At 51.5% G+C, this 18,353-nt stretch overlaps 1 protein-coding gene across 3 annotated transcripts in view; it reads left to right on the top strand.

The window, feature by feature from the left end:
• SPNS2 (SPNS lysolipid transporter 2, sphingosine-1-phosphate) overlaps positions 1-14,836 on the top strand; it is a 133,445-nt gene extending 118,609 nt beyond the window's left edge. For all 3 annotated transcript variants that reach the window (XM_051809309.1, XM_051809311.1, XM_051809310.1), the window contains 2 exons: positions 9,897-9,943; positions 11,676-14,836. In XM_051809309.1, the coding sequence (XP_051665269.1) occupies positions 9,897-9,939 (43 nt within the window). In that variant the 3' untranslated portion in view covers positions 9,940-9,943; positions 11,676-14,836. The remainder of the gene's footprint in view (positions 1-9,896; positions 9,944-11,675) is intronic.
• Positions 14,837-18,353: the final 3,517 nt, after the last annotated feature.

Here is an 18,353-nt window from a genome sequence, read left to right as displayed (position 1 = left end):
GTGGCTACAAACACTAGGAGGAAAATATTCTTTACAGAGGAGAGAGCACAAGCCACAAAAAGAACCATCCCTAGTCCAGACACCTCTTCTGCTGTCTTAAACACAGCACAGCTGCAAATTGCATTACAGGAAAAATGAGAATAATCCATTTTCAGGCTCTTTCTTCTGCCTCACATCAGGCTTATTTTTAGCCTTTTGCAGAACTAGATAGAAAATGATCTCCCAGCTCTCCTGTTGCAGCAATTTGAAAGTGTCTGACCTTATTTTTGCTTTGCAGATCCTATTATGTGGGGCAGGGGAAGGACTGGCAGAGTTGTCAGCCCTCCTTTTTCTCTGATTTCTCTGTGGCAACAGAGACAGAAAGGACCCACCAGGTGACCTGTTGTTGCCAGCAAAGCCCAGAGTCCCCTCCATCCCCAGTGTCACAGGTATTAGGGTGGCAGCTGGACTGACACAGAGTGTGCTCCCCTCTGGTGGTTTGCATTGCCAGAAATAATATTTCTTCTCTGAAACAGTTGAAAATGTATCACAAAGGGTTTTTAAGAGGCTGGAGTCTTTGTTTAGAGAGATGTCTCAGTCCTGCACTGAAGCAGGGTTTGGATTTGAGGATTTTAGAGGCAGCAAGTGGATTTTAACAACTCCCTCAGAGGGATATTTGAGCAGTTCACTGGCTGTTGATACTCAGCTGCTTGGGGGGGGGAATGTCATCGCTTTGTTTATTTTTCACTTCACAAAAGAACAATAATTAAACATTTCCTGCAGAGCTAGAAACCCACAGTGCTTTTTTAGCCCAGATAAGATGACCTTGGCCTTTAAAGCCATGTGAATTTACAGCAGAAAGCCTGGATTAGGATGCAGGGGATCTGTGATGGTGGAAGGAGAGAGGCAAAGAGCGTGTTTTGAGTATCCAAGAGTGGCATGATAACCACACAGACTGCATGTGGAACAAAATTAGACCATTAGATGGTTCATATGGAATCAGAGTGTTGAGAGTATGAAGGGAAGAGGTGGTGAAAGTGTAAGTAGTTTTATTATTGGTGGGAAAAGCTGCTTGTAGAGCTGTTGGTTGTTCTCCCCTGTTTACTGGCCGAGTTTGTAACTCCATAAAGAGAGTCAACAAATACAAGAGTGTAGCAGCTTGGGACTGGCTGAACTTTAATGCTGGTTTGCTGCTCCAGTTGGGAGCTGCTGGTGTCATGCACATGGAAAATACAGTCTCACACAGAACAAATTCTGCTTTGTTCTGTCACTTCAGTCACCCTGTGGGTTTCCTGCAGGTTGGGAACATGTCAGAGGCCAGTTTGGTTATTCACAGCCAGCTCAGCTCATTGTGGTCCTTACATGGAATGCCCCTGGTGTTTGAAATATGCTGTTGGAGTTAATTGTTGGCAGCAGGAGCTTTGCTTAAGCACAGGCAGAAGGACAGAACCAGCTGGTGCTGGCACAGCTCTGGGCACCCACGAGCTGTGGAAAAGGCTTCAGGCAGAGCTCTGGGTCCTCCAAACCCATCGATTCCCCACCATACTGACCTTCCAAGGTTAATCCCCTGTGCCACGGAGAAAGGAAAACAATATTCCTAGGCTACCCCCAGCTGCTTCAGTGCTGTCCCACAGCAAGAATGGAATTTCTCTGGGTGCCTGAAGTTACAGGAAGGCAAAACTCACTTCTCCAGGAGCTCCAGATCAAAAACTGCTTGGGAGTCCTGCTGCTGCCTTGGCTGCTGCCTGTGCTGTGAGCTGTCCTGAAGTCCTCCTCAGCTGTGGAACAGGACTGAAGGCCCACAAAGTACAAGGGGCACTGGGAATCATGTGCTACCAATGGGTTCAGCATGTCCATTGGCATTGCAAAGGAGGGCTCTTGGCATGGAGGGACTTTGCCATGCAGGAGATTTTAAGCTCTCACTGAGACAGATTCTTTGCTAAGGCTGCCCTGGCCCAGGGACAAAACCTGCTCAGATCCCAGGCAGGTGACTGGAGCACTGAGCAGGGGGTGGCAGCTTTCCAAGCCAGAAACAATCTCTGACACGAGGAAATGGAAGAAATAATGAAAAATTCAGCCCTCCTCTGTGTTTCCTGAAGCCTGTCACAATCACAGAGCATTTTACAAAGGTATTGGCTTTTATCAGCAGCAATGAGCCCTTCTTGTGGAGCAATCTGCAAGGCAGATTTTTGGCAAGCTGTGACTGTGGGTGTGTTAGAGCAATTCAATTGTGCTTGGGTCAGGGTTTAAACCCCCCAAGCCCCTCACAGCCCCTCACTCATTCCCCAACCAGTGGATCAGGGAGATAATCAGCTGGAAAACTCTGGGCTGAGATACAGACAGCTTAATAGGGCAAGCAAAAGCTGGACACACAAGCAAAGCAAAACAAAACAAGGAATGAAGTCACTGCTTCCCATGGGCAGGCAGGTGCTCATCCACCTCCAGGAGAGCAGGGCCCCAGCACAGGTGACCTGGGAAGACAAACTCCATCACTCCCAAAGTCCCACCCCCTTCCTCCTTCTTCCTCCCACTTTCTGTACTGACCATGATGTCCCATGGGCTGGGATATCCCTCTGGTCTGTTGGGGTCACCTGTCCTGGCTGTGCCCCCTCCCAGTTTCCACACAGCCCCTCCCTGGTGTGGCACTGTGAGGGGCAGGGAAGGCCCTGGCTTGGCAAGAGCAGGAACATCTCTGCATTATCAGCCCTGTGTTCAGCACAGATCCAAAGCACAGCCCCACACCAGCCACTGGGAGGGAAAATAACTCCACCCCAGGCAAACCCAGCATGGCCTGGACAGCATCTCCTGGAGCAACAGGGACTAAACTGTTGGAGTGTTACTTCCAGTGCTCCAGTAAGGAGTGTTTAAATGCTCTGGCTTGGTCTTTCCCAAAGGTGCTGCCAGACCATCATCACGTGGCAGACAGGGCTTGTGAAACATGGGGATGGTTCCTTGAGGCCTCAAGGGCAGGTTGGATGGGGTTTGGAGCAACCTGGGCTAGTGGAAGGTGCCCCTGCCCATGGCAGGGTGTTGGAACAAGATGAACTTTAATATCCCTTCCCACCCAAACCATTCCATGGTTCTGTGATTCCCCACACCTGGGAGCTCAGAGACTGATGAAAAGAGCTGTATCATGAGGCAGTTATTGTGGAGGATAAGAATTATGTTTCTAATCAAGTGGCAAAAGGAAGTTCAACAGGATTTTCTGTTTCAAGATTTAATTAGATCATACCTGCTTTGTATGTCATGTTTTCCCCCCTTTCACTTTCAATCATACCAAGAAAAAAGTAAGACCCTCCACTTCCCCCTTCCTCCATTATTTCAGTGGACATAAGAGTATGATATTATCCACATCTTCCATGGCATGAGAAATCCCCTCACCTTAATTCTGAGCCCATCAGGTTTTGAGACCCACATCTTCCCAGAGTTCATTTCCACCCAGGTCCTTGGGACCCTGATTTGTGCTGTTAACTGCTCATTTTCACATCTGTTCTGCTGCAGCTGCCTGGCAAAATAGCAGGACAGGTTATTGATTTTTCCTTTATGCCAGTTTTCTGCTCTGTCAAGATCTGCCAAAGAGGAAAAAGAGGAGCTGCCCCACATTTCTTCCTCTGGAGGCAAATCAGCACCTCGATGAAAGGAGCAGATGGAAAACACTCCCATTGTCTGCGCAGCTTTAAGGGGCTGAGCCCGACAGAGGGAAAGCTGTACTTGCTGTCCATGATGATCATATTGCCTTTGCTAAAGCCACTGATGTGCAGGAGGAAAAGGGGATTTGAGCCAATTCATTTCCTCCTGCAGCTGCTGGAGCAGCTGCCACCCCCAGCACGGGGCTCCTGCTGGGCACAGCCCGGGCCGGTGGCACTGCCCAGCAGGGAAGGGCAGCTCTGCCAGGGGGGTGGGCACCACCAGCTCCCCTCTGAGCCCTGGCATGGGGGCTGGAGGGGCACAAAGCCCCAGGCCCCTCCCTGGGTGGGTAGGTGGGCACAGGTGGCAGCCACAGTGGGCAGTGGTTTCCTGCTCCAGACTCCTGTGCTGGATTCTCTGCTGGATTTTGTTAAGTGTTCCCTTGGCATCCTGACCAGGCTCCCCAGGGCAGTGGGCACAGCACCAAGGCTGCCAGAGCTCAAGGAGGGTTTGGATGATCCTCTGGGGCACAGGGTGTGACTCTTGGGGATGGGCCTGTGCAGGGCCAGGAGTTGGACTTGGTGATCCTTGTGGGTCCCTCCCAGCTCAGCACATTCTGTGACTCTTTCCCTTGAGCACACTGACCCCAGCTCCGGTGACAGCCCGCTCCTGGGAGGCTGGATAACCTATCAGGATGCATCAGGAAGCTCAGTGCATGGGCTATTTTTAGCTGTGCTGCCCTGTCCCTGTGCCACTCAGTGGGACCTCTCCAGGCTGATGTATCACTGCTGCTCACCTTTCATGCACCTCCCCTTTCAATCCCTGTTTCCAGCTGCTCCGAGCCCAGGGTTCTGCAGGAATTCACCAGTTGTGTCCCAGAGTTATTGACTTCATGATCAAACCAGCCTGAGGTCGGATTGCTCTCTGGGAGCAATCCTTGGTTTGGCTGTTCCTGCAGGTAACAGGTTGTCCTAAGGGTTGATGTTGTGCAGCTGTGTTTTAGGGAGGAGTTGGAGGCACAAATACAGCAGGCAGCTTGTTCAGCATCCCAGGAATTCTGCTGTGGAGCAGGGAACCAAAGCCATCTCCTTCCAGCTGCAGGACAGCAGTGACTCCCACAGGTACCTTCTGCTCTGCTTGATCAAAAACCCTGCAGTGAAGGGTGTAAAAGGTACATACTTGACCTGGAGTCCCAGCCTGCTGGGTTTGCTCCGTGTGAAGTGTCTGGTGCAAAGGTGGTGCAGGGCTGGGAGCAGTGTGTGGCATCAGGAGGGTGGCAGAGCCCAGCTGAGAGATCTCTGCAGGTTCCTGCAGGGAGGGAAGGGAGAAGAGCCATGGACTTTGTTTCAGGGGCACAAATCTCTGCACCAGCTCAGCCCCACAGCGTTCCCCTGTTGGCACTGGGCAGGGCTGGGTGAAACTCGGAGCGTTTAGTGGAGTTTGACTGATTCAAAGACCTCAGGGGAAATGTGGAAAAATCCCAGTGAAACGCAGTTCTAAATCCCTCCGCAGTGAGACAAAGCAGGAGGGTCTGTGGAGAGCACGGGAGAGGTGTGATAATGTCTGAGGGGTGGCTGGTTGTGTTCTTCAGGAGTTTCCTGGTCCTGAGTTACCTGTTTATTGCTGGCAGGTCACTGCAATGAGCGTTCTGTCCCCCCAAGCTGACTGTGTTGATGAGGGTGTTGACAGTGATGGAAAATAGGAGTGGGATGGGCTGTTAAGCTTGGCTCCACTTCCCTCCTTTGTGCACTAAAATGTGTGTGTGTTTTGGCAATTGGCTTCAGCCAGGGTTTACTCAGGGCGATTGATCTCTGCAGTAACAAGGCAGTGGATAAAACAAACACCTCCTGACACTTCCCCCTGTCCCAGCCACAGCTGGAATTCAGAGGGGGGGCTGGTGCAGTGCCTAAATTCACTTTATGCTCCTCTGCCTGAGTGGTCTCTGCTCCTTCCAGCTGCAGCTGCCCTTGTCACATTGCCCTGGGCACATTGTCAGCATCACTCCTGCCCTGGGATCTTAACTTCCCTGGTGGAGTTTGTGTGCATGTGGAGATCAAGAAACCCCTCCTGGAGCTCTCCCAGCTCTCCTGCTCCACGACTGTTTGGTTGGTTACCTGCAGGAATTACAGTGACAACAGCAGCAGTGCCCTCCTGTGCAAGTACCTTCCTGGGTTCATTTATCAGCTGATAAAAGTCCCTCTTACAGCTGCAAGTCAGACGGGTGTGGAGCTGCCAATGATTCTCCTTGGCCTCTGTTCTCCCTGCACAGGCTCAGACACCAACATTGGATGGGAATGCTGCTGTTTCAGCAGCTGGAGCTGCACAGAACTGCACCTGGCTGGGCTGCTCATCATCCCTGGGCACGGGTGGAGGGTGGCATTGCCCCTCATTCCTTAATGCCAAAAAAAACCCAAAACACCTTGAACTCCCTGTATTTGAAAAGGAAATGTGTTTTTCATAGGTTAGGGCCATGAAGCCTTTCAAGGATGTCATTCTGAGTAAACATTTGATTACCTAAAATTTCAGGTTTCACAGGGCCTTTTGGAGAGGTTTAGCCTTCTGAGGAAGTTCAGACAGGGAGGAATCTGCTGGAGGCTGGTCCACCTGTATCCCTTCCTAAAGTGCTGCTTCTAGCAGGCATTTGATGTTTGCACAATACATCAGAAACACAGAATTCTCTCCAGTGAAACGAAGAGGGATCCTTAATCACAGGCTAAGTCCAGTGGTCCAGCTGCCCCTGTAGCCCCAACACTCCTGTCTGCTGAACAAGCCCCTGCTCAAAAAGTCAATACTCAAAAACTCCTGCTCAGTAACTCAAAAAATGAGTTCTTTTCAGGCCAGAAGGACCCCACTGAAGCATTTTATTGTTGGCTGTAAAAGTTAAGTGATGTTAAGTACAGCAGGCTGTAAAAATCAGGACATTATTTCCTAATATGCTTCTCAGTTACAAAATCCAGAGCCTGGCTTGTTTAGACAGCAGGAAAACTGGGCTCTGGGAAAGCTGCAGGATGCTGAAATACAGGTGGTGTTTAACTGGGGTGTGAAACGTGACTTTCACGGGGCTGGCAGCATTCCCAGCAGCTCTCTGGAAGCACAGCCTTTCTCCTGCAGCCCTGGGCAGGGTGGTGCTGCACACACTGGGCTGTGTCCTCCTTCCTGACCTGTTCCTGGCTGGGGTTGGAGCTCGTGGACAGAGGTGACACATCCCTGGGGCTCAGACTCCAGGCAGTGGGACACATCCCACTGCTGCTCCCCACAGCTTCCCCCTGACCTGCTGGGGCAGGTGGAGCTGCAGGTGGGAAGGGAGATCTGGGGTTCCCCTTTGCTGGCCCAGCTGGAGCAGAACATTCTTGCACTGGATGTGGCAGCAAAAGCTCTTTCAAGTCCCTGGGGGCTGCCCAGCAGTGCTGGAACCTCCATCAGCTGTTGGCTGAAAGGGACAGAGCATTCAGAGAATAATCCTGCCCAGATCCTGAAATAGAGCAGAGCTGACCTGTAAAAAATCCTGGCCACTCATCTGTTATCTTAAATTTGCTGTCTTTTCCTCCTGCAGGTCTCTGACCGGCCGAGGTGCTGTGGAATTAGATCCATTTTACATAACATAAATATTTAACAGCTCTGGAGCATGTAGTTTAATATTAAACAGACAGGCTTATAAATACTTCAGAATTATAGGTGCTGTCACACTACATGGAAATGGTTTGATAGGATCTAGGAGAAATATTTAGGTTTGACAGGAGAGGAAGTGATGAGGGTTAGAGGGAATCAGCCACATTTTTAACGGCTGGAGGAACCCATAAAAAAAAAAAACAACACCAAGAAAAGTTGTGCAGCTTCTGTTCTTGAAAGGCAATTTGGGTGAGTTTCCTCCCCCTCAGGAAACAACAGACTGGATCCCACCCTGCTCTCTTCAAGGAATGAAAACATTCACAATCTTAAGAAAACACTGCAGAGAAAACAGAACAATTCAGTAGCCAATGCTGGTGAGATCTCACTGGTTGGAAGCAGGTCCATTCAGTGGGGGATTATCTTTATTAGAAAGACAAGTGGGACTTAATCAGGGATTTAGATGCTCTTGAGCCTTGTTAGTTTAAGCCCATGTACTACATTTTGCCACCTAAGAGAGTTTAAAGTTTATTATTGGTGGGTTTGCTTTAAGAAAATAAACAAAATCCCCACCTGGGCTGTGCCTGAGCCAGGAGCAGTGTCTGCAGCTCAGCCTTCACTGACCAAAACCTGGGGACTGTTTCAGTTCTCCCTTCTGCCCACCAGCTTCCTGTGTGATCCCTGAAAGTCATTTCTCTCCCCAGCAGGTTCTCCAGGCACGTGGGGTCCAATTTCCCGTGAAAGCTTCCAAATGCATTTCAGGATTAGCCCCTCCAGGCCTCTGTTCCCATCTGTGAGACAGAGATAAAGCAGAACTCGAGAGAAATGTGTTAAAATAAAAGGGAGGTACATTTTATCCCATAGGAGGCTGAACTATAAGTAATAAAAGCAGGGAAGTTGTGTGTATTTCTGGTTCACCCATCAGCAGTGCAGGTGGGTTCTGTGTGCCAAAATCATGGCAAAACTAACTTTTTCTGTGTATATTCTGTATCCTGTAAGAATGTGGAATGACATGCTAAGGGACATGACTTCCAAACATTCTGGCACATTCAAACCTCTGGAGTTTTAGTATTCTGTGACAGTTTCATGACACACCATAACTTACTTCCTACCTCTGAAGCTGGCTGTAGCATTCCCAGGTAATGTGTTTTGTCTCTGATGAATTCTGCTACCAAAGCACAGCTACAATGTTCAATGCAATGTGATTTTCCAGTGCAGTGGGGTTACCAGGAATGGTGATTGTACAAAGGAACTTGAGTCAGCTCTTCCATCAGAAATATTTCAGTTTATGGCCTGGAAAGGCAGAGAAGGCACAGAGGCTTCTATGCACCTTGGAGACATTTCCTGTGGGGTTGGTGTGGAGTTGGGAGCTGTGGGCTGAGCTGGGCCAATCCCTGATGCAGAGATTTATTGGAAGGTGTGCCCTGAGCACTGGTTAATTTTTATCCTGGAACGTGTCTGAATCCAGCATCAGACCTTTTCAGCCAAAAACCAGTGTCCAGGGTCAGTACAAAGTGTGGTGAAGAGCCCCAGGTGAGTTTTAGTGAACCAGCCTTTCAAAGAAGGCTGATGTTTCCTGAGTTCCCACCTGGCAGGGCCTCGGGCAGTGATGGTCTCTGTGATGTTCCCTGTCCACCCAAGTGTTTCACTGATTGAGAGAGAAGCTGCTTTTGCACGTGACAGCAAAGCTCTAACACACTGCTGGCTCAGTTTGGTTCCTATTTCAACTTGGCAGAGCCCAGTGTCAGGAGAAGACTCTCCCTTTGTGCCTCAGATTTATGCTCCTTTTGCCCAAGGAGAGCCTTTGGGTCAAGCCCTTGGACAGTGAAGGCGAGGCAGGTCCGTGAGCAAGGCGGGGTTTTCCAGTGCTGTTGTAAGAATCCAGGTGTTCCCACTGAGGTCAGTGAGCATCCCAGACAGAGAGCAGGTCCCAAAGGGTGACGTGTCTGTGTCACAGCCCCAGCAGGGCCCTCTGTGTTCACCAAGAGGCTCCTGTCCCTGAGTTACTGCCCCGGGAGGGACGAGCAGGGTGGGGAGGGGAGGTGTTTGCTGCAGAGGAAGGCTGGACTTTCCAGGGCCTGTACTGCAAGGAGAAGGAGCAGGTCCAAGGGATGGACTTTGCAGGACTGTTGCTGCTGTGCCTGGGTCCCACAGAGCAGACAGGAGCTGTCCCCTCACAGCAGGAGCTGTCCCTGGGGTGACACTGCAGACCCCGCTGGGTGCCGTCCATCACCTGGGAACTGGTGTCCAGAACAGCAGCAGGCCTTCAGGAGCTAAAAATTGAGAGACAGCTCCTTTTCTCCTAATTTAATTTAATTTTTATCAGTGGTGACTGTTTACATTTGTGCTGTCAGGCTGAAGGACAGCACCAGCCACTGCACAAACACTCTTGTTCTGGCTCGGGGAAACAGTCGCTACATTTGGATGCCTTTGGGACCTTCCCAAATCCTTGTCAATACATGTCAGCAGTGTCAACTTGGCATGTTCCAGCCACTGCCAGGACTGCTGTCAGACAGCCCTATGTGACAGGGTTTCAGCTTTATACCATTGTGCAGGACAGTTGTTCATGTCCCACTCCTTTAGACACTGTTAAGCAACTGAAACCTGGATCCCCCAGGTTATTGGGCACCTGTTTCTTTGCTGATTGCAGCTCTCACATGACACCTTTGTTTTCCCTTCCCCAGGGTGAACCAACTTGTGATGCCACCAGCCTCTGTGAAAGTCTGAGACGGTGAGTGACCCAAACCAGCAATAGGTTTCAAGCTGCCCCTGTGCCCCAAACCCCCTGCCCAACCATTCCTTTCCTCATTATTGGAGAGAAGTTTCCTTAGCCAGCCCTGGTCTGCACCTTTGCTCCCTTCAAACCAGAGGAAATCAAGAGTGGGGAACCCAGGGGTCACCTCAAATGTCCTTTGTGGTATCAAGCTGCTTCCAGAACCTGGTGCTCCCTTCTTTGAGCAGGTGAGACCAGGTAACCTCTGTCCCCCCGACCAGCAGCAGGTGTGACTGTCCCAGCCAGAACTGAGAACATCCCTGGTGTTCCCAAACCTGCTGCCCTGCCCTGGGTCCAGCACCAGCTGCCCTCTAACCACCATTCTTAACTTCTCCCAAACCTTTGTTTTCTGGCAGCACCTGATCTTTCAGGTTGTTGCTGGACTGTCCCCACTGCCACCCTCCATCCAGGGTGACAACTCTGAGCCAGAGGGACCATCCCCTTCCTGCTGCCCTCCCTTCTCCCTCGTGTCCATGTTGTCCTTATCACTCCCCCACAGTCACAAACACTAACCAGCACTTCACTGGAGCCAGAATTAATCAAAGCAACTTTTTGAAGAGGAGATTTCTTTCCCCATAAATTAAATGCACTGAAAGAGTAATCAGAAAATCAGAACTCAGTAAGACACTTAAGAATGGCCTTTTGAGGGAAAAGATTTCAGACAATCTCTAGCACAGCAGATGTGTTATTTCCACAGAGGGGAGTGGATTCTGGGATAGGGCTGCCAGGAGCTTGCAGGCTCTGGGCTGGATGTGTGCTCACACATTATTATTTATCAGTAGCTCTGACATAAAAGTTTGGGGGTTGGTTTTTTATGTTTGTTTTGGTTTTTTTTAGAAAACAAAACGCTCAACAAATCTGGGAGGAAATCCAAGATGGTGTTGCTGAGACTTGCCTTATAAAAGTGACCACTTGGGTCCTGGGCACAGCAAGGTTTTTAACTGCAGTTTCTTCTTTTTTGGTCTAGTTTTGTGCAGGTTGAGATAAACCAGGCCATTGTCATAGGGAATTGTTCTGTAACTGAGCAGTCACTGATTTTTAAGGTCAGGGGCAATTTCTTGCATAACATGGAGCACAGACCCTCTGACAGGAGATCCTGTAGTGAGAGAACTGGTTATCCCTGCCCTGTTACCTTGGAAAGCTGCTGGATAGGCCCCAGAGTGCACGAGTGGCTCCTCAAAGCCAACCTGGGCCACCAGCAGTGCCTGCTCTGCCCTGGCAGCAGCCAGAGCTGGGCTGTGCTGCTGGGCCCTCCAAGGGACAGCAGGTTGGAAAATGACAATTTAAGGCACGAGGCAGTGCCTCTTTTCTTCAATAAACTGAGGGGGTTAAAAACAGCCTAACAAAAACATCCCTGTAATCTGCTGAGCTGCTTCATCAGGAACAGTTGTACTTCCACACCTGGCAAACAGGACATGGTTGATGCCCCAAAATACTGCAGACAGGAGCTGCACCTGCTGCTCATCACCTCCTGGAGGAGGCTGTGCCTGGATCACAGGGCATTCGTTTCCCATTCCAAACAGCTACAGCACATCCCAAAGTGCTGCCTCCACCCTGGGCAGGCTTTGCTGGCCCTCCTTACACAGAGACAAAGGGTCTCTGAGCTGGCCCTGCCCCAAAGCTGGGATACACCTTTACCAATCCACCCCAGTGACCTCCCCATTAACCCCCTTCCCTTCCCCGTTCCCAGGTGCCACCGAAGGAAAGGACACGTGGACTCTGCTCCCACCACACCAATCTCAAGCTCGAAGCCCTTCCGTGCTGGATCCCAGTGGATCCTCCAGCCCCACACCACCCCGAGGGGCTCTCCAGCACCAAATCCATCCCCCCCACTCCAGCCTGCGGGGTCAGGCACCAGGAGATGGAGCAGGGCAGGCGGGGACACGGGACCTGCTGCAGCACAAGGACATCTGTTCCTCTGGGCATCAGCAACCGGCCCCCGGACCCAAAACGTGCTGCCCACGTGAGTGACTGTAGATTGTGTACATGGTTCTGGTTGTAGCCAATGAAGTCCACATGGTTTGTAGGACTGGTGTCCTATGGAATGCTGCTGCTCTGCCAGCACTCCCACACCCACCGACTGCACTAGCTGGGGACCCGTTCTGTACATCACCTTTGCTTTGACACTGAAGGCTCAACTCAGATTATTATTTTTTATTTAAATATGTCATAAGATGCTTTATCTCTGCTGAAGACATTAGATGAGATATATATATATATATATATTTAGATAGACAGTTTTTATTTAAACGTTTAAAACCTGGAGCTGCCTGTGCAACCACAGCAGACATGAGTAACGTCCACAGCTCTCCTTGGCTCAGTGCCCTGCAAGAGTTCCAGTGGGTGACCTCCCTGTCACCTGAGGCTGAGCAATGGGCAGAGGAGAGAGAGTCTCACTGCACTGGGAATGCTGGTGGTTGTCACAGAAAGGCCCAGTACATTGGACAGAAATCCCCACGGGCTCTGGAGTTTTCAAATTCAGCCTCGCCTGGGAGGTTCACAGGCTTTTAAAATACCAAAATCCACCTGGCTGAATGGCTGAACCTCGGGCCTGGGAGTGCAATACTGCTGTGCCAGTGACCTCGTGCTTTGTTTACATGCTGCCATATCACACGGACTGTCGATGCTAATTCTCCCTGTCAGTGTTCCAAAGCAGTGGCTGATACTCTGTTTCCTGGGAGCAGCGTTTGGGCTCCTGCACACCCAACCCTGCCCAGTCCAAGTGCTCTCCCTGGGGTGTCACCTGTACCTTCACAAAGGTGCGTTTGAGACCTTTCAGACAAGGCCAGTGTCTGAACTGGGCGAGTCTCAAGTGCAGGGACGTGTCACGGGGCCGCTTCACTGGGGTTTTGTTTCCTTGTTCCCTGCACTTGGCCTCCACGAGCCAAAGTGATGCTGTGCCAGGGGGGTGCTGCAGCAGTGTGGGGGAGGCAGGAGAGCACAGAGAGCACAGGCTGCCTCACCCGGGGCTCTGTGAGCTCCCCACCCCTGTCCCTGCTCACCCCTGTCCCGCAGGTCAGATCCCCCTCCAGCCCACACCTCGAGCAGGGGGAGGCCCCTCCTGTGCTTGTGGCTCACCAGGGGCTGCAGTTGGACTCCAAGCAGGACTAAATCAGCTCAGGAAATGCCAGGCTGGGACTGGATGCGGGTTAAGGCTGGAAGCTGCTGTCCTGGCTGTGCCACAAGGTTGCCCAGAGACACAGGAAGGTCCTGTTGGTAAATCTGGGTTTACCTCCCATTCCCTTCCAGGATGTGCTGGGACCTACAGCACAGCCTTGCAGTGGGGATGGCTGTGATTCCAGGTGCTCACCCCACAGCCAGTCCCTGCCCAGGCAGGTTCCAAAGGTGGCTCCTGTCACCCCGTGAGCCTTTCCCCCTCCTCAGACCCCACAGGACTCCTCTGCAAAGGCTCTGTCACCCAAAATACCTTAACAACAGCTCTAAGATTTAGCTAAAGAACCAGAGCCAGAAGTGTTCCTCGAGTGCCTGGGCATCCTCTGGAGAACAGCAAGTGGGTGCTAGAAATAACAAAGCAAAGCAAATCCCAAACAATGCTTCACTTCCCACTTCGTGCCACTGTTTACATTGGTAGGGGAAACTCGGCCTCTGCAGTGTGGGAGCCAAACTCTGGGCTTTAAAGGCACATGAATTTCTGATTCCTGTTAAGAAATTCCTTGTTAAGCTGTTTAAAAAGAAACAAAAAGCAACCCAACAATCAGTCATTTCATCTCAGAGACCAAAGAAGATTAACCACATTTCCGAAATTGCTTTTCCAATAGGCTCCCTCTGTTGTAGCATTTACTGTCAACAAAACGAAACATTCCTGCTAAGGTTCAGAGGTTAGGAATTCTCCTTAAAATTAATTCTCTGGAGTCAGCCATGACAAGGGAGCTGAAGTGGTTTGTAGTGTCCTTGTCTGTGACAGGCCCTGGTCCCTGTCAGAGCTCGGTGCTGTCAGGGGCTGGTTTTATCTTCTGAAGGAAATGCTGTGGGCTCTGTTGAACAAGAGGGAAGGGAGCAAGCAAGGGAGTGAGAAATGAGTCTTACCTGCACCAAGGGATCCCTGAATCCCTGCTCCCACATGTTCCAGGCTAGGAGAGGGAGGCTCAGGCTCCTCCCAGTTCCCCTCGTCTGTGGGACCTACAATGTCAGGTTCACTCACCAGGGTCTGTGCAGTGCCCAGAGGGCACCAGGGAGGTTCCAGGTTGCCCTCAGTGACCCACAAGAAGGTTTTCTTCTCCTCCACTCCTTAAAGGGGATTTTCTAAAGCATTAACTGCCCCTTCCCAGCTGATCCTGCACTGGCACCGCTGCCCAAGCAATGGTTTGTACACAGGGAGGGGAACTGAGGCAGCAGGAACTGCCCAGAGAGGCAAGAAAATAACCCAAAAGGCAGCAAAGTGCCAACCCAAGTGGCTCCAGCTGCCATTGCTCCCAGGGCAGGTCTGGGTGGCCCCAGGAGCCTCTCCCCTTTCAGACTGGCCAAGGGAGACCCTCAGGGTGAGACTAAACCCCCCAAAAGACTGGCTGTGCTCTGGGAAGCAGAGTTCTCTCAGCACCCTCCGTCCCAGCTGCTTGTTTTCTTCCCCATTTGCTTTATTGTTTGGTAAACCAGCACTTACAATCACTTTTACTATGTGATGTATGGGAGTATTAGTATATTTTTCTTGTTATACAAGGGAGGAGTATAAAATAGTTTTCTGATTTCTTTCAGAAGCAAATGACTATTTTATTTTTTAAGAGCAATTGATTGTGAATCTCAGAGTATAAAAAAAAAAGATAAATAAGCCAAATATATACCTTTATGTAAATTAAGAAATAAAAGTATTTAAAATGTACCTCCTGGCTCCTTTTCTTGTGTCACCTCTTGGTTGTGGTTGCTGGGCTGATCCCTGGGACAAGGCTGCTCCACACAGCACCCCCTCCAGTGTCCTTTTCCTTCAGCACAGGGCAAGTGTTCAGGCCAGGACACCCCTGAAGCAAAGGACCTGTGGCTGAAACCACCACCCCTTTGGCAGCACCATCTCAGGGCTTTCAGCTCAATCATTCTGTGTCAGTGACTTGATTAAGCATAATTTTATAAATTGTGATGTTCCAGCAGATGGGCTCTGAGGCTCAGCAGCTTTAGCTGGGTTTGGGTTGTGGACATACCCATGTGTGTGCACCCACAGCCCCTCCCCTTCATGAACCCTGGCTCTGCAGAGCCACCAAGGCCACCAAGCTCTGACAAACAACAGCCTCGTGGGCTGGCACAGGGTGAGCACCCTGACCCTCTCCAGCTCCTGCTGTGCAGCACCTCATGGAGCCCAAGCTGGCACTGTTGTGTCCTGCTGTCTCTGGTGCCTTTACCAGAGTTGTAACAGAGGGGCTGACTGCATGGCAACCTCTCCTGAGCAACTCCAGCACTGCACCCATCTCCCAGTGTCCCTGGTAAAATCTCTGTATGACACATAGGACAGTACTTAAAAAATCACAGACTCACAGAATGGGTTGGAGGGACCTTAAAGCTCATCCCATTCCACCCCCTGCCACAGGCAGGGACACCTTCCTCTAGCCCAGGTTGCTCCAAACTCTGTTCAGCCTGGCCTTGGACACTTCCAGGGATGGGGCAGCCACAGTTCTGGGCAACCTGTGCCAGGGCCTCACCACCCTCTCAGGACTCCACATCCCTCCCTGGACCTCACTGCCCAGGGCCTGTGGCTGTTTTCTTACATCCAGAAGAACCCTCGAGCTCTTCTCACTGCCAAAGAGCTCTGGGCAGCTGAAAAGAAAAGGTTTCATTAAAACCAAAGCATGCCCTGTCCCCTGAAGTCCTGAAGGTCGAGCGACAGACAGCACACAAGTAAATCAAGTAAAATGAAACCTTTGTGATTGTTAAAAGGCACAAATAAGTGCTGCTGCAACAGGATTTGACTTAGTGGATTAGTGACTGCTTTCTCTAAGCTGTGCATCAAAGTCAGCCTACAGTCAGGTAATTTAATTGGCAAGAGAGTTGTTAGTGAAGCAGGACTCTCACTGTGCCCTGCAGCTCTCCTGTCCCCTCTCCCCTTGCCTGTTCCACAGGCACTGGAGGCTGAGCACCCCATGGCCATGGCGAGGCAGAGGTCACTCAGCTCAGCCACTGACATCTGGCACTGCCCAGCTGCCACCCCTCTGTCACAAACAACAGCTGGCACTGCTTTAACCTTGTGCTTTGCCCTTCCCAGAACGAGTGATGAGCTGATCCACATGAACTCTTCACCACAGTGACCCTGGCAGGTATCCCAGAGCAGCTCAGCCCAGCTCCATGGCCTCAGCTCACTCATGTGGGCAAGGACCTGCCCAGAGCAGTGGCCACAGCAGGAGTGTGGTGGCTCTGGGTGCCACACACGTGCTCTCTGGAAGCAGGTGAAGGTTCCCTCCCTGAGCTGCCTGGAGAGAGCCCTCTCATCCAGCTCCCTCCCCTGCTTCCCACCCCCACCCCTGCCTGCTGTTCCTCCTCTGGTTCTGCACAGCAGTGGCACAAAGTCCCGGGATGTCCTACTTAGAGGCACAGGGAAGGAAAGGGATCATCAGTGAGAGTGTTCAGATCTGAGCCCCTGCTCCCCTCTGGATCACTGAACACAGGCAGCCCTGACCTGCAGCCTCCTGTGCACTGCATTGGCACAACACAGGGCAAGGCATCACTCTGGGGACAGCTGGAGGGGCTGAGCCGGGATTGAGGTTTTAACCAGGCAATGAACCAGCTTTCAACAGTAAATGGCAGAGGCAGGGCAGCATCCCCAGTGCCCACAGATAGACCCCTTTGGAGCAGAGGGTCTTTTTCCTGGAGACAGTATTGGCAATAATTGCCAACACCTGCCTGGGAACAAAGACCTGCAGCTCTTCTGCAGGCTGCAACAGCAGCTCTTGCAGTCAAGATCCTTCAGCCACCTCCAGAGGAATAAGTGGTATGGGAAAAAAGGTTCAGCAGGACGAGTCCAGTCCTAAACTGCTCTGTTGGAGCACAACAGAGATGCAGGGACCAGCCACCTCCCTGAGGGTCTGGTCTGCACTGCCCTGGTCACACCCCAGCAGCCCAAGTCTCCATCCTGTTTGGGGACCTCTGTGAACCCTCCTGAGGTTGGAGGCCAACAGTGAGCAGGGTGAGGCTGCCCTTCACCTCCTGCCCCAATCTGTGCCACTACCTGAAGACTGCTTGACTTGCAGGGTCCAGAGCCTGCCAATTCCTCCTCTCCCAGGAGCTGCATCCTCACAGGCAACACCACAGAGCTCCTCAGTCCTGCCTCCCCCGAGAGCTGGGGGAAGCTGGCTGTGGAGGCAGGAAGGACATTGTCTGCTGAACCCTGCCAGCCAGTAGGCAAAACTCCAGCCCCCACCTGCTGCCCCAGGAGCCAGTGCACTCCTTGGATGTGCAGCAGAGCCTGTGGGATCTCTGCTGGGACAGGGAAATGGGAAGCTGCACCTACCTGTGGCCTGCAATGGGCCGTGCCCTTGTCCCTGCCAGCTGCTGTCTCACAGGGACTCCCGTGCCATTTGAGAAGAGAATCATTGCAAAGGCAGATAAATAGCCACAGGCAAACACAGCCCTTTGCAGCTCTTCTCTCACTCCCTCCAAAAGCAACATGACATTTCCAGTGCCCTTATCTCTGCCTGGTGGTACAGACCCACCTGCGGGATGAGAGCTGAAGGCACAGCAGGCACAGCCCTGCTCCAGGCCCTTCCCTCTGCCAGGAGCCAGCACCAAACTCCTCTGCAGGAGGGAGGAGAGCACTGGGGCCTTCACAGAATCACAGAATCACTGAGGTTGGGAAAGAGTTTTGGGATCATCAAGTCCAACCACTGACCCAGCCCTGCTCCCTCAGATGCTGGGAGAGGAGTCGGGGTGGGGGACGACAAGGAAGGGAGGGAGGAGGCAACTACAATATAAATAGTGTTTCAAACACTTTGAGACTCAGCTCTCAACAAGGACCAGGTACCCAACACATGGGAGAACTTGCTCCTGGTGCTCTGCAAAGAGGTGACAGCATTCCAGCAGTCAGGAGCCTGCGGATAAATAAGCAGATGCAATTCCAAGCAGCCACCTTCCCAGACTGTTTGTTGTAAGCCTGCTGTTCCAGGTGCCCTGCATGGCTGCACACAGGCTGCTGGCCTGGCAGAGTGGCCAATCAATCAACCATTTCAATTGTTTCACTGATTTACTGATGTCCCTGCTCTACTACAGCGGCCACGACCCCTCCTGCACCCAGGAGCAAACAGGCAAGAAAACCAGATCATGGTAGTTACTGACAACACCAGAGTGGCCAAACTGGGAATATCTGACCCCCGAGTTTGCTTGTGCAAACCCCTTTAAACCCAGACATTTCAGAGGCTGCATCTCCCAGACTGAA

Source organism: Manacus candei, unplaced genomic scaffold (assembly GCF_025592945.1).
Source record: "Manacus candei isolate 608988 ecotype Guabito, Panama unplaced genomic scaffold, ASM2559294v1 h1tg000076l, whole genome shotgun sequence".
Lineage (NCBI taxonomy): Eukaryota > Metazoa > Chordata > Aves > Passeriformes > Pipridae > Manacus > Manacus candei.
This window is presented reverse-complemented; position numbering and strand designations above follow the sequence as displayed.